A 16,290-nucleotide genomic window follows, 5' to 3' on the forward strand; every position below is an offset into this window, starting at 1 on the left:
TATGAACCTAATTCATTACACATCTAAAAATATGCTTCAGGTGTAAAGGTTTCAGGTAGTAGGTGGTGAATGACATAATTATGTGGTATATGGTGGTAGCTTGATGTTGTTTCTGGCTGTTATTTCTGTTTGTGTCGTGTACATAGATAGAAACACGGGGTGCATTGAAGAAATAAAATGGCATCATGACTTCAATGACGATTATGCTAGTGAGTTCAGTTGCTATGCAAATGTGTGAAGCGGGCTTTAAAATAAACCACAACCTGTTGCATTAATGTGACGTCTGACTTGTACCAAGGGAGATAGGGCATTGAGCAGATCTAATGGATTATTCTGGTACAGAACACAAGCCTGAGATCTGACACTTCTCAAACATTTCTGCTCTGTGTTTTTTTAACCCTCTTATTTTCCTCACCTCCCCCCTTTTCACATCTCTCTCTCTCTCTCTCTCTCTCTCTCTCTCACACACACACACACACACACACACACACACACATCTCTCTCTATCTCACACACACACATACTCTCTCAAACAAACATATATATCTCTCTCTCTCTCTCTCTCTCTCTCACACACACACACACACACACACACACACACACACACTCTCCCTCTCTCACACACACACATACTCTCTCAAACAAACATATATATCTCTCTCTCTCTCTCTCCGCCCCTTAATAGCTCTGCATGTATGGTTGGGGACGATGGGCAAGTTTTTAAAATATGAAGTAGTGGGCTACACTATGGTTTGTAGACTTACATGGTCTGTATGTATTTACATAGTTTATGTTGAGGCTGTAATACTTGCGGATGTTATTGTTTTGCAGTGTTTTAATACATACACACTGGGTTAATAAAGGAGTATTAAGCCTGTCTCTCTCCCTATTGCCCCCCTGTCTCTCTATTGTCCTCCTGTCTCTCTCTCCCTCCCTCCTCCCTCCCTGTTTCTTTCTGCGGGTGTCCTCCCTCCCTCCCTCTCTCTCTCTTTCTCTCTCTCTCTCTGCGGGTGTCCTATCTCCCTCCCTCCCTCTCTCTCTCTTTCTCTCTCTCTCTCTCTGCGGGTGTCCTATCTCCCTCCCTCCCTCTCTCTCTCTTTGCGGGTGTCCTGTCTCCCTCTGGCCCTTACCCAGGGTGCCTGTGCACAGGCAGTTGTGGGTCCGGGGAGTTGGCTTGGTCTGGTGGCTGTCCAGTATCTGCTGCACCAGCTGCTCCACTGAGAAGCCTGAGCTGCTGCTCCCATTGCTGCAAGTCCACTTGATGCCATGAACTGCCGGAATAGAGACACAGGAGACACAGACGTCAGACGGCAGCCGTGGCACAGCCAAGCCAGCTCCCCCACGCAACCCCAACACGCCCCACATAAATAAGTAAATAAATAAATAATAATAAAAAAAATCATAAATAAAAAAAAAAAAAAAACACCACCCCAAATACACCGCTCGCCAGACCCCCCAGGCTACAGAGCACCTCTCTCCTACCTGACCTGTCCCTGCCTAATCTGTTACTGTGGCTTTTTACAGCTGCTTTCTTCACTTCCAGTGTCTTCCTCTCCCGATTCAAGCTGCTCCATCTTCTCTCTGCCGCAGGGACCTGAAGTTTGGGTGTAGCATGGGCTCCACAACCCCCAACAATAATGCTACATGCGAAATATGATCAAACCTGTCAGTTGCCGACCCCTCACTCATGGCCCCTCCAACACTGCAGGCTGCCCCCTGCTGGAGCTACTGTGGACGTGTACGTCAGTGCAGAAGCATTGGAGGACAGATGTGAACCCACATCCAGAGAGAGAGAGAGAGAGAGGAACAGCTGGACCTGACCTGATGGCCATCACGTGATGCCTGACTGTTGTTCACATGTGTGCACTGGGAAAGGTGACCTTGACATGAGAATTGGGCTGAGATCACGAGAACGATAAAAAAAAGACTGAGAGAGCGGCTCGCCTTTTCTTTGTATTGTAAGCAACAGTGTGAGTGTGAGGTGTGTGCGTGTGTATGTATGTGTGTGTGTTCAAGTGTGTGTGTATGTGTGAGTGTGTGTCACTGTGTGTATGTGTCTTTGTGTGCCTGTGTCAGTATGTGTGGGATTGTGTATGTGTGTATGTGTGTGTGTGTGTGTGTGTGTGTGTGTGTGTGGGGGGGGGGGGGGGCTGGGGGGTCATGTCTCACTGTTAATACCCTATCCTGTTTCAGGTGCAGCTCTTCTCAAAGCTAACGCTAATGCTGGAGCTTATGGTATTACAGTAGCAGTCGTCACACAGCTGTGGCGCTGCCTCTGTTGCTGCTGCACGCCAATTTCTCCCAAAAGAACGTAAAAAATGAAAGAAAAAAAGATATTTCAGGGAGCGGAGCGTATTCAGAATATCAAACAAAATCAAGGCAGCTTTAATATGGCCTCCCTCCACACACTTCACTACCTCCTTCAGTAAAATGGGTGAGGGGGAGAGAGAGAGAGAGAGAGAGAAAGAGAGGGAGAAGGTGAGAGAGAGAGAGAAAGAGAGGAGAGAGGGGGAAAGAGAGAGAAAGAAGAAGAGAGAGAGCGGGTAAGAGAGGGAGAGGGAGAGAGAAAGAAAAGGTGAGAGGGTAGAAAGATGGGAGGGGGAGAGAGAGGGGGAGAGAGGGAGACAAAAATACAGAGGTAAAAAGATGGAAAAAAAAGTAAGATGAGGAGAGGAGGGGGAGCGAAAGAGATGCCATAGAAATTGAAAAAAGAGGTGCAAAGAAAGCAAGACAGGGAGAGAAGAGGAGCGAGATGTAGAGAGTGGGGGATGGAGAAGAGAAAGGGGAGAGAAAGGAATGAGAGAGAGAGAAATGGAGTGGAAAGAGTGACAACAGAAGATGAGGAGACAGAGTGAGGAGGCTTAAACTTTTTCTCCTTTCTCAGACAGAGAGCACACAATAGTGCCTCACTACAGTTGTCACACACTCAGTAGGGGGGGAGAGGGTGGCTGCAGCAGCTCACAGCAGCCTTTGCACACACACACACACACACACACACACACACACACACACACACACACACACACACACACTCACATACACACTCACATACACACTCACATACACACACACACACACACACACACACACACACACACACACACACACACACACACACACACACACACACCACAGCACACCGGCGGGACTCAGTCAGAACCAAAGCATCACATCAAGAATGAGGTGTGTGTGTGTGTGTATGTCTGTTCTTAAATGTTCTTTTGTGTGTGTGTGTGTGTGTGTGTGTGTGTGTATGTGTGTGTGCATGTGTGTATACCTCTTTGTGTATGTGTGTGATTGAGTGTATTTGAGTGCGTGATTGACTGTATGCGAGTGTGCATGTGAGCCTGTCCAGTTGTCTGTGTAAAGAAGTCCATATTGTCTGTGTAGACCGTCTGTGTGAAATTACCCATCCATGTGGTTATCAGTGTGTCTGTGTGAGAGTGTGTCTCGTGTGAGTGTGTGAATGTGTAGGTTTGGATCTGTGATAGTATGAAAGTGTGTGTGATTATGACAATGTGCATGTGTAAGTTTGTCTTGGTGTGTTGGTGTGCATATTTATGGGGGTGTCCGTATGAGAGTGTGTGTGTGTGTGTGTCTGTGTGTTCCCATGTGTCTGAGTAAGACTGTGTGTGCATGTGTGTGTGTGAGAGAGAGAGAGAGAGAGAGAGAGAGAGAGAGAGAGAGAGAGAGAGAGAAAAGAGAGAGCGAGTGACTGTGAGTGTGTGTGTCAGCTTGTTTGTTTTGGCTAAGCCGCTTAGGCTCTCTGTCTCAGGCCCCCCTGGTGAGCGAACATTCAGTGACATGGCCAGCAGGGGTCAGCGTCGAGGTGAGAGCGTTCAGTCAGCCGTGACTCACCGGGGCCTGAGACGGACCGACGCTGGCGGCGCCAAACATTTCCGCTCGCCTTGGCACAGCACGCTAGCGCACGCCACCACATCACCGGTACTTTCCCAGTAAATCAAACACCCACGTTGTCCCACATTGAGCCAACGTGCTTTGTCCGATGCTTTCACAGAGTCAAAACACACACACACACACACACACACACACACACACACAGACACACACAAACTCCTGGTGGTGTCCAGAGACGTTTCCAGAGGTGTGCAGTGACGGATTGTCACTAGTCACTTCTCCAGCCTCCTCAGTCAGTGTCAGGTCACGGATGTGGCGTGACAGTCAAGCAGTGAGAGATGGACCGGCTGCCCCCTAACCACCCTGTCCTCATCCTCCACCTCCCTTTCCCTCTTCCCTACTCTTCCTCCTCCTCCTCCTCCTCCTCCTCCTCCATCAGCAGACCCACCAGCTCCAGCAGTATAACTCCACTTCCAACTGGTCATGCCTTTGGCTTTGAACCACAGTGATCCTGCCATTACGTGACGGCGAAAATCACATCAGATTTGCTTTTGCACTGCTGGGCACCAATGCACATCCCCACACACCCACACACACACACCCGTGCCTCTCCTCACCCTCCTGAACACCAATCACGACTCTCTCTTTCTCTCTCATTCTTGCTCTCTCTCTTTCTCTCCCTTTCTCTCTCCCTCTCATTCTTCCTCTCTCTCTCTCTTCCTCTCTCTCACCCTATCTCCCTTTCTCTATCCCTCTCGTGACCTGCTGTCGTGGCTGGGGCCGGGGCTCGTGGATGGCATTAGGCGGTGCTGAGTGAGTCAAGCTGCCCTAGCGTGACTGAGAGCGGCCTGCCGCGCTGAGCCAAGTCTCCCCTCCGACCGCCAGCCCCCGAGTCTGCGTCTGCTGTCGCTACACTACACTACACGCCCCCACGTCACCCCCCTCCCCAGGGGCCCGGCTGGGTCAGGGCAAGGTCACAGCTGGAGTGCTTTTTTATATGCACGAGTTTTTATTGTTACAGAGTAAGAGGGGAAGGAGGAGGAGGAGGAGGGCTCTGCTCTCGTGCGGAGGATGTGGAGGTGAGTCAGACATTAAGATTTTTAAGTGGTACAAAAAGACCACGTTTTAAAGCACCAAACGCTGAATATAATTAGTTTGGTGTTAGTCTGTTATGTGTGTGTGTGTGAGTGAGTGTGTGTGTGAGTGTGTGTGTGTATCAGAGCTGTTCAAATGAGAGAGCAGGACAGAAAGACAACCCTCAGCAAAAACACATATCAGACAGGAACAGCCCGAGCAGACCGTGATGTCCGTGAGTATGAGCCTCGTCTGTCGCTGTGATTTAATGTTCTGGTAATTCTGGGTATCAGCTCTTTCTTTTCCGAGAGCGGCGCAGCCCCGAATTAGGCATATGCAAACAGCGGGGCTGAATCATCCCGCCTAATCAGACGGAGGGGATGAGAACCAACACGAGCGTGCTTATTCCAGCGCTTTCCATATGTTAGCCCAGGGAGAAGGCAGGCAGAACACAGCGGAGATTGCAGAAACTGCCCACGTCCTCTCCTCTCCTCTCCTCTCCTCTCCTCTCCTCTCGCTCTCCTCTCGCTCTCTTTCTCTCTCTTTCTCTTTAAACAGCAAAAGAAAAAAAAAAAAAAACGGTCTCAGAGGAGCAGAGGAATCCTCCGTGCACCAGGCGAAGAAATATGGCGTTGCGTGGCTTCTGCATTACTCCTGCGTAATGCGTGCGCGCATCTGCTGATGAATGCAAGCTGTTTGTATAAGACATAGGTCACTCAAGGGAACGTGTACAGTTTGTAGGGCCTGATGTATAATTCATGAATAATGCATGAATAATATAGTGTACAATTTGTCTGCCTCCGTTCTCTCTGCTCCCCTGACTCTTAGCACTCTGGGGGGGGGGAGGGGGGGAGTGCACTTCTGCGTAACGGCCACTAAGTGGTACTGTTGGGCTTTGGAGGGATGGTGGAATTAGCCTCTGGTCACTGGGAGAGAGAGAGAGAGAGAGAGATGGAGAAAGAGCGAGAAACAGAGATAGAGAGAGAGACGGGGAGAGAGAGAGGGGGGGGAGAGAGAGAGAGAGGGCCAAGGGAGGTGGGGCAGATTCATATGGACTCTTAGTGTAGCATGGCTGGAAGACACCTCGCCCTCTCCCCCCATTGTCCTAACCATTTGCAAAGTTAATGACTTAATGCATTACTGCAAATGGTTTACATTTAAATGAGGCCGTAGGTGTAATGAATACGTGGCTTTTGCGCTGGCGTCTGTATCCTGGGGAGTCCATGAGAGGCAGAGGCACTTAAGTGATTGCCACAAAAGCTCTTAGAGGAATCACAACACATACACACCGGTGATTATGATAAGGGGCTGGGGCGAGTGGCCGAGACTAGGGAGGAGGTGGTCATGGTGTGTGTGTGTGTGTGTGTGTGTGTGTGTGTGTGTGTGTGTGTGTGTGTGTTTGTTTGGGGGAGGGCTAAGGGTGGGCAAAGCCTTCCTGCATGAGTGAAGCTACTCCAAACATGGAGGCGAAACTGCTGACGGCAGAGTAATGATGGAAGCTCCCCCCCCCCGCCAAACTCCACGTCCTCCATCAGAAAGGCGTAAATCATCACGGCCCTGGTTTTTTCACTCCCTCCTCGGGTCAGTGTGTCCTCCCGCCGTGTCCGTGCTTCCGCGCTCTCCGCTTCCTCCGCCGCCGTCCGGGGCCCCTTTCGGGGGTTCTCTCCCAGGCCCTCATTAGGTCTAAAAAAGTCTGACGTAACCTTCAGCTGCTTCCCCTTAACCTGGAGCCCACGCACGGCACGGCTCGGCAACGCAACGCACCTTCTCTCAATCTGGCAGAAAACAGCACCGGAGCAGCAGCCAGAGAGAGAGAAGGGGAGAGAGAGAGAGAGAGGGAAAAAGAGGGAGAGAGAGAGAGAGGGCTGCCTGAGTGCATGAAGGATTTCTGGTGAGTCAGACGCTCTCTCTCTCTCTCTCTCTCCCTCCCACATGCCTACTCTCGCGCACAGTGAGTCAATCGATAGCTCACTTTCCTGCTTTCCCGCTTTACCGGAAAAAAGCCAGCCCGTGCCCGTATGGTGGAGGAAGAGGAGGAGGAGAAGGACAGGCGCCTAACATCTCTGCAGTAGCCAGCTGTCTCTGTGCGGTGTCTCCAGCACCCCTGCAAGACCCTGTGGAGACCAGAGAGAGGGAACTACAGCAGCAGCCCCCTCAACTGACCACTCTCTCTCTCTTTGGCCAGGACTGTGGTGCGGACGCTCACTTAACTGACCACAGAGTCCAAGTCCAGGCTCTCGCTGGCACCAGACTGCATTCGAATGTCCTCCATCTAAAGTGTTTCTCGTAGAGAGAGAGAGCCTTGTGGAAGCCAAGGAGGAAGGAGACTGACTGGTCAAGGCTGAGGCCAGTGTGGGCACGCTGTAACAGGCAGAGCTACGCCACTAACGCTTCCTCAAGCATCTTACATCATACATGCTCTCTCTCTCTCTCTATCCCTCTCTCTCCTATGTACCACGCTGCTTTTAAAATAGGCCATGAGAGAGCCTATTATAAGCATTGCAAAGCCGTATAGCATGTGTAAAGAGTCTGAGAGAGTCGCTCAGCAGAGCTGCGGGCAGACCAGTAGGAGATGCAGCAGTTCAGATCAGAACAGCTAGGCAGAGTGTGTGTGTGTGTGTGTGAGAGAGAGACTATGTGTGTGTGTGTGTGTGTGTGTGTGTGTGTGTGTGTGTGTGTGTGTGTGTGTGTGTGTGTGAGAGAGAGAGAGAGAGAGAGAGAGAGAGAGAGAGAGAGAGAGAGAGAGAGAGAGTGTGTGTGTGAAATTGTGCTTTGGCAACACTGTACTTACTTACAGTCATGCTAATAAAGCAACCTTGAATTTAATTGAATTGAAAGAGAGAGAGACTGTATATGTGTGTGTGTGTGTGTGTGTGAGAGACTGTGTGTGTGTGTGTGTGTGTGAGAGAGAGACTGTGTGTGTGTGTGTGTGTGTGTGTGTGTGTGTGTGTGAGAGAGAGAGAGAGAGAGAGAGAGAGAGAGAGAGAAAGAGAGAGAGACTGTGTATATGTGTGTGTATAAGTATAAGTATATATACTTTTTTGATCCCGTGAGGGAAATTTGGTCTCTGCATTTAACCCAATCGGTGAATTAGTGAAACAACAAGTCCAGAGTGCTAACCAGTGGGCCTATGTGTGTTTGTGTGTGTGTGTGTGTGTGTGTGTGTGTGTGTGTGTTGGTGTGTAAGGGTGCTGGTAATCTGGCAGGGCATAAGCCAGGTTTACTCACACATGGGCTTGAGTTGGGCAATGAGTTCCTCCTTGGTCCACTTGGCCCACTCCTTCTTGTCCGTGTTGATGGAGCAGAGGATGGGCCCGCACGGCTTCCCGCAGTCCTCGATGGCCGGAACATTCAGGTAGTGGACCAGCACGATGTCTGGGTTCTGCATCCGGGGAGAGAAGGAGGGAGAGGAGAAAAGAGAGAGAGAGAGATTTAAGTCCATGTGAGACAAAGGACAAAAGACAACAACATTAAGATGCTAATCAGCATGTTTACACCATCACACACAAAAGAAAGAGAGAGAGAGAAAGACAGAGAGAAAGAGAGAGAGAGAGGGAGAGAGGTTTGACACTTATTGACCAATATTTGGATATTTAGTAAGAGAGAGATAGAAAGAAAGAGAAAGAGAAAGATAGAGGGGTTAAGAAAATGAAAGGTAAAAATGAAGGCATAGAGGGAGCATAGGTGTGTGAAACAGCATCCAGTCGCTCCAGAGGGAAGAGCAGAGCGGCTCTAGGCCAGAGCAGAGACAGTGAGGGAGGGTGGGGTGGGGTTGAGCAGATGGGGTGTCAGCACCCACTCACAGTATTGGCAGGGGTGAGAGGAGTGTGATAGACACTGTCTTACACACACACACACACACACACACAGACTGTGGGGATACATGCCCACATGCTGAGGCTAAACTCAGCTGCTCAATTAAAGAGTAAAATAAGGGACTTGAATTTTGCATCAAACACATGCCACTCTCACACACACACACACACACACACACACACACACAGATAATCTCACACAGAAAGCTAACACACAAGAAACTACCTCCAGCCTCCACCTTTCCCTCCACAAACCTGGCTGTGTTTATTTACGAAGTCAAAATTCAGCAATTGGCAAGCAGGCCGTGTTACAGAAACAAATTTTCTAATAATTCCTATTCAGACAGCTTATGAATAATAGGTGGTGTTTAAAAGCAAATTGTGCCAGCGCGAATAACATCAATTCTGTTCTGTAATCACAAGTAGCTCTGATTACAAGGTGAAGTCACTGGAGTAACATTCCCAAACTGCTGGTTGAGATTATGTTCATTACACACTCTGGCAAACACACATGCAAATGTGAGCGCACATACACATACACACACACGCATGCACGCACAGACAAACACAGACAGACAAACGGACACACACACAGAGACAAAAACACATAGACACACACATGCACGCACAGAGCCACAGACACACACAGACATAAACAGACATATACAGACACACACACACACACACAGACACACACACACACACACACACACACACACACACACACACACACACACACACACACCTATCTATCTATCTATCTATCTATCTATCAGAAGCAAAGAGGGCCATACATGACACACTCAGCAAAATAGTACTCAATGTGTAACATACCACACACACCTTCAAACACATAGGCATGGTGTGAAAGAATTAAATCAAGTGAGAGAGAGGGAGACAGATCGAGGGAGAGAGCAGAGAGAGGGAGAAGAGAGAAAGAGAGAAGGAGTGGCAGAAAAACAGAGAGAGAGAAAGAGAGAGCAGAGAGAGGGAGAAGAGAGAAAGAGAGAAGGAGTGGCAGAAAAACAGAGAGAGAGAGAGCAGAGAGAGAGAGCAGAGACTAAGAAAGGCCTTGATAGAGAAAAATGCAATGGCAACATCTGTCGGACGGCTGTTGGAGGCTTCATCAGTGTTAAGTGGTAAATAAATCAGCGTGCTGCTGGTGTGTGCAGCCTCCCAGCCTGCACCATTAATCTGCCCTCCGGGCACCGTGGCCAGACCCACACTTCAGCCCCCAAGCCCAGCAGCAATCTACCCCACATCCCAGCACCACACAGCCCAGCAGCAATCTACCCCACATCCCAGCACCACACAGCCCAGCAGCAATCTACCCCACATCCCAGCACCACACAGCCCAGCACCAATCTACCCCACACCCTAGCACCAATCTACCCCACACCCCAGCACCACACAGCTCAGCACCAATCTACCCCACACCCCAGCACCAATCTACCCCACACCCCAGCACCACACAGCCTAACACCAATCTACCCCACACCCCAGCACCAATCTACCCCACACCCCAGCACCAATCTACCCCAGCACCACACAGCTCAGCACCAATCTACCCCACACCCCAGCACCAATCTACCCCACAGCCCAGCACCAATCTACCCCACACCCCAGCGAGACACCCCTGCACCACACCCCACCCCAACATTCCACTCATACCCCAGCCTACCCTACATCTCAGCGCCAACCTACCCTCTCTTGTCTGTTGCCCAACACAAAGCTAACACACACACACACACACACACACACACACACACACACACACACACACACACACACACACAAAAAAAGAATACACACACACACACACAGAAAGAATACACATGCATACAGAGATTCACATAAACAAGGTCCTCTGAAAAGTTGTCACTTGCTTACACTCTCTGAGGGAACAACTAACACACACACACACACACACACACACACACACACACACACACACACACACACACAACTGAAATATATATGGACTTCTACAGGATCAGAAGAGACAACAGATAGTCTGTCTGAAACAAGGTAAGGAACACAGTCTCTTTGAGAGAACAACTCAGGCGAGCGCACTAGCACACATCCATATAAAGTTCTGGGACAAAGTATCTCGCAGGCAACAAAACAAACTCACCTCACAGTCACTCTAACAAAATAAAACCCCCTAAAAACTATCTGCCAACAAACTTAAGTAATGAGATGGCCAGTTTGTTTATGAACGCATGAATAACATACTCTACAAATAAACAGCATCAAATTTCAGCCTGTCAACAAACCCCTGACAGCTGACACCCGCTGTCAAAACTGACAATGTCCATTTCCACTCCGGCCGTGTTAACAATGAAAACTGTTAGCGTGCAAAGCCTGTAACTCTAAAGGCCCAAGAGCAAGCCTAAGGTGACAGTGACCAAGGCGCACACTCCCTAAACCACGCTAACTAACACACGCCAGGTGTCTTCAGAACCCCAAAAACATCTCTCTCTCTCTCACACACACACGCACATATTACACAGCATCCATATTTATTTTTTAAAAGTTTTATTTTTGGGACTTTTGCCTGTTACCTGCGATAGGGCAGCAGAGAGTGACAGGACAGGAGTGGGGGGGAGAGAGAGAGAGAGAGAGAGAGAGAGAGAGAGAGAGAGAGAGAGAGAGAGAGAGAAAGAGAGAGGAGAGAGGAGGATGGAACCTGGGGCGTTGTGGGCACCGAGACCCAAATGTGGAACGGAACACTGCAGCTCGCTCCACAGTGCCCTCAACATTCATGTTTATTAAATCTGACCCCCTAGCTGTTTTGGTGGGTGGGGTGGGAAGGGGGACTAATCTATCCTGAGTTTGTGCGGTCAGGCGGTTTGGCCGTGACGTCCACTCAGTTCCTTCCACTCGGCCAGCAGAGATTCGGCCCTTATCTCCAGCCTGTACTGTTGGACCGACAGGGTGTGCACGACTCATCAAAGTGTGTCTGTGTATGTCTATGTGTCTGTGTGTGTGTGTCTGTGTGTTTCTGTGTGTGTGTGTGTGTGTGTGTGTGTGTGTGTGTGTGTGTGTGTGTGTGTGAACAAGCACAGGGCGATAATTAAGAGGAATAAAGGGGGAGACCTTCAAGACGAGACTACACAGGGCTCTCAGTCACGCAGAAACTGATGGCGCAAAGATGGCATGGCGCATGCACACACACACATACACACACACACATGTGATTGGTCAGGAGGGAAAGGTGCCGTCTGTGTGTGTGTCGTGCACAGCATGGTTTTTATTCACTCTCCTCTCCCATGTTAATGAGTTGTGTCTGTGTTAATATCCCTTCCATACATTGTGGCTGTCCTATTTAAGTAATCTCTTCTTTAGTTTATTTACTTTTTCATTGTTTTCCCCAATAAAGTTACCTATGGAGATGGATTTTTAGATATTGTATAGCGGGATAATCCTCATTTTACAAAAGACAGATCTACTTGAGCATGGGATTTTGAAAAAAATGTGTGTCCAAGAGCAGTTAGTAGACACTGTGTGTGTGTGTGTGTGTCTTTGAGTGCAGTTAGCGGACAATGTGTGCTCTGCGCCGAGACAGTGCAGTCACCCGTCTGACTGAGGTGGACGTGTGGGAGAGGAGGCTGCCCTTCGTGTGTTTCCGCAGCGAGAGGGGCAGGACGGCGCTGCCCCCAGATGGCACTGGCAGCTGTGAGAGTGGCTGGCCGATGCCCTCAATCCCTGCCTCGACACGACAGCAAGGAATAAAAGCCCGGGCATGCACGCATGCATAGGCACGAGAGTGCATAAGCATGCCAATGGGCTCGGGCGGGCACACACACACACACACACACACACACACACACACACACACACACACACACACACACACATACGAAGATCCAACATGCATAACCCATGTATGCACCAAGACATGATGACACCTGTGTTTACATACTATACTCACACACAACGGAAGTACTGATTAGCACACACACACTCACACACAAAATTACATATGCAGTCAAAGCGTAATGTGCGTAATGTCACCTATCAGAAGAGGGCATCCACACAGGCTGAGTAGGTAGATTGAGGAGGTTGAGCACACACACAGTTGAACAAACACACTCGTAACCTTATGCAGAATGCACACACATCGCCCACACACTTACTCAGCCACACCGGGTGAGGAGACAGATGTCCTCACTCAGAGAGAGAGAAAAAACATGTACAGGCAGGCAGGCACACACACACACACACACACACATATACTCACACACATACACAGGCAGCCATCCTTGCATTACACACACACGCTGGCTGCTGTTCTTGTACTATGCGAAAGGAAACATTTGGCAGACTTACAACCCATCCAAACACAAGTAATCTGCAAAGCCAGGTTTTTAGTAGTATGAATCTGCTATCAGTTGTAAATCCCTGGCCGAGCCAAAAGCACATGACGTCTGTAACTTTCTCCCCACATTAGAAACACACACACACACACACACACACACACACACACACACACACACACACACACACACTCAACCCTCTCCCATCTCCTAAGAGTGCTTTTACAACACATTTAGCAACCGGCGTCACGGTAACATTCCCCCCCCCACACACTTCTCTCCACCAGCTAAAACACAACAACACAATGAAAATGTAAAGTGTCACATAAATCTATCAGGATGGTAATTTAATTTAATTTCCTGCTGGCTGCTTTCTTACCACTGTGTAATATCGGGAGTTTGTTTTCTTCTCCCCAAATAAGGGGGGGGCTTTTTCTTTCATTGGTTTGTTTGCCTGAGTAGACGAGCGTTTTCTCCCTCTCCCATAAGAAAATGAGATCTCATTAACGTATTGATTAATTGTGTAATGTGGGCTTTATTTGCCTCTCCTCTCAGACTCCCAAGGTGCAGCTTAGGGCATTTTTTCCAAGAGACTGTGGTGGAATTGAGTTGAGTTTGGGGGGTAGAGGACACAAGCACTAGTTTGTGTGTGTGTGTGTGTGTGTGTGTGTGTGTGTGTGTGTGTGTGTGTGTGTGTCAGTAGTGTATGTGTGTTGGGTGAGTGGTTAGGTCCACAAGCTACAGCTAATGGCGTTTCTTTCGTTCTTTCTTTACCGATGTGCCGAGGCGCTTACGGTATGCCATTAACACATGTTTAAGTTAAGGGGAAGCGACATTACGTGCTCAGACGACTCTCCTGCACAGACCGCAGTGGCGGCGGGCGTCTGTAATGAAGGTGTGTGGAGCGGAGCGCTGCATAGCGGCGAGGTGTGGTGCGGTGGGGGAGATGGGCTAATGGTGCCGCTGCTTTAAGGAGAACAGAAGCATTGAGCTCAGTTACTCACACAGCAGGAGATGGAAAGGTTGGTAATAGAGCTCATCATGCTTACGGCTACAGGGTGTGTGTGTGTGTGTGTGTGTGTGTAAGAGAATGTGTGTGGATGAATATGTGTTTGCAAGTCTAAGTGTGTGCTTGTGTGATGGTGTATGTATGTGTGTGTGTGTGCGTGTGTGTGTGTGTGTATGTGTGTGTGTATGCGTGTGTGTGTGTGTGTGTGTGTGTAGGTCGGTGTGTACGTGTTAGTGTGTGTGTGTGTGTGTGTGTGTGTGTGTGTGGGTGGGTGTATACGTGTTTGTGTGTGTGTGTGTGTGTGTGTGTCAAGAATTAGTGTGTCCTTCTCACTCTCTCTCTCTCCTCCTCCCACATGACGGCAAGAAATGGCCACATCCAGTAACCTGTAGCCAGGCAACAGGTTCCTAGGCGCCCACACACATTGCGAGCCAATGTTCCCGTGGACTGTCACCCTCAGCCCGCGGTGGCTCCTCCGGTCCCCTGCTATAAATACAGACCACAAATTAGCCCTCCGCGGAGTGGCGCCAGTGAGATGGCCACGGGCAAAGGGCTACGGCAGGCCGCGTGGGCCAAAAAGCTTGCACCTGGGGACCGGAGCGGGAGGGGGATGAATCAATCAAGCCCGGCGTCTTGCAAGCCGAGCAGCGCTGGTCTGGCGGACGAGTCAATTGGACCCGAGCAGCCTGCAGCTCCCTCCGCCAGAGATGCCAAGGCTCCGTTGGACCTTGTTGCCATGGTTGCCTCTGCCTTCGCTGACCCAGGTAACGATAGATGGGCTTCTGGGCTCGTGTGGACAAGAGTGTTACCATGGCAACCACAGTAACATATCATCACCACCCCTCCCTCCCCACACACACACACATCCCCACCCCACCAACTCCTCTCTCTGGTTGCTGGTACAGAGCTCTCACACCGAAGACCAAGACAGAGCGGGCATGTTACTGGGTGGACGAGGAGGTCTGAGAGCAGCGGAGGTCCGGCAGGTCTCCGTGACGCGCTAAGGTGCCACTGCTGCTGACAGCACAGTGGGGCTGTTTTAACGAGGCTCTCACTCGCTCGCTCGCTCTCTCTCTCTCTCTCGCCCGCACACGCGTGCCCTCAGCAGCGATAAGAACACCATTAACACGAGAGAATCTTAATGAAGTGGGTGCGCTTCAGAGAGCCGCCATGCAAAAGATCAGGCAGTGTGTGTGAGGGTGTGTGTTCGTGTGTAAGGGAGAGGGAGAGAATGGTTTGTTTTGCATGTGTAGCACATATGTTCATGTGAGTGTGTGTGTGTGTGTGTGTGTGTGTGTGTGTGTGTGTGTGTGTAACACAGCATAGTGTGTATGCGTAAACATGCATTGAACATGCGTAGGCGAGGGAAAGTTTGCGCATGCGTGTCCAATTGAATGTGTGTGTGTGTGTGTGTGTGTGTGTGTGTATGTGTGTGTGTGTGTATGTATGTGTGTGTATATGTGTGTGTGCGTGTGTGTGTGTGTGTGTGTGTGAGATTAGGGGGCTGTGGTGCAGCCGGAGCCATGTTCCCTGCTCTGATAAAACCCAAAGCAGAGGCGCACCTTCAAAGCTCCGCCACTGAGACAGAACTGTGCAAGCAGCTCTATCGGGACAGCTCCCCCTCTCCCTCTCTCTCCCTGTCCCTCCCTCCCTCTCTCTTTCTCTCTCTCATTCCTGGCTACACTCATAAGGAACATATCCACCGGGTATACAAGACTCTCCTTTTTTCGGCAGCAAATCTTACATAAAGCGTGGCGTTTTGATGTGTTGTCACAAATATTCAGTGTGCTCTCTGTACGCTGCTTCTCTGCTCAAGACTATCCATCCTGCTCTCGCTCTTTCTATCTAACTTTGGAGTGTGTGTGTGTGTTGAGAGAGAGAGAGACAGAGAGAGAGAGAGAGAGAGAGAGAGAGAGAGAGAGAGAGAGAAAGGAAATAAAAATCTCCTGGAAGTGTCAGACTGGACGTCAGGAGCATTTATCAAGCGGAGGCTGGGTCAGGGTGCTGGACAGGGAAATGGACAGAGCCTCCTCCAGCTGAAGCTCCCGCTGACCTTACAGAAGGAGGACAAAACAGCTTGGGGGCTCTCAATTAAGTGAAATTATGAATCATTCCCTCGATTGTGGTGATGAAACAGGTGTGTGTGTGCGTGTGTGTGTGCGTGTGTGTGTGCGCGTGCTAGCTCATGAGTATGCCACATAATAGTGTGGTAAAT

General features: G+C 49.8%; 1 protein-coding gene across 1 annotated transcript in view; it reads right to left on the bottom strand.

The window, feature by feature from the left end:
• Positions 1-16,290, bottom strand: part of camta1a (calmodulin binding transcription activator 1a) — a 410,932-nt gene that overhangs the window by 45,260 nt on the left and 349,382 nt on the right. The window contains 2 exon segments of the mRNA XM_048240791.1: positions 1,131-1,271; positions 8,161-8,314. Coding sequence (XP_048096748.1) covers positions 1,131-1,271; positions 8,161-8,314 — 295 coding nt within the window.

The sequence above is a fragment of the Alosa alosa genome, chromosome 4, assembly GCF_017589495.1.
Source record: "Alosa alosa isolate M-15738 ecotype Scorff River chromosome 4, AALO_Geno_1.1, whole genome shotgun sequence".
NCBI classification, from domain to species: Eukaryota; Metazoa; Chordata; class Actinopteri; order Clupeiformes; family Clupeidae; genus Alosa; species Alosa alosa.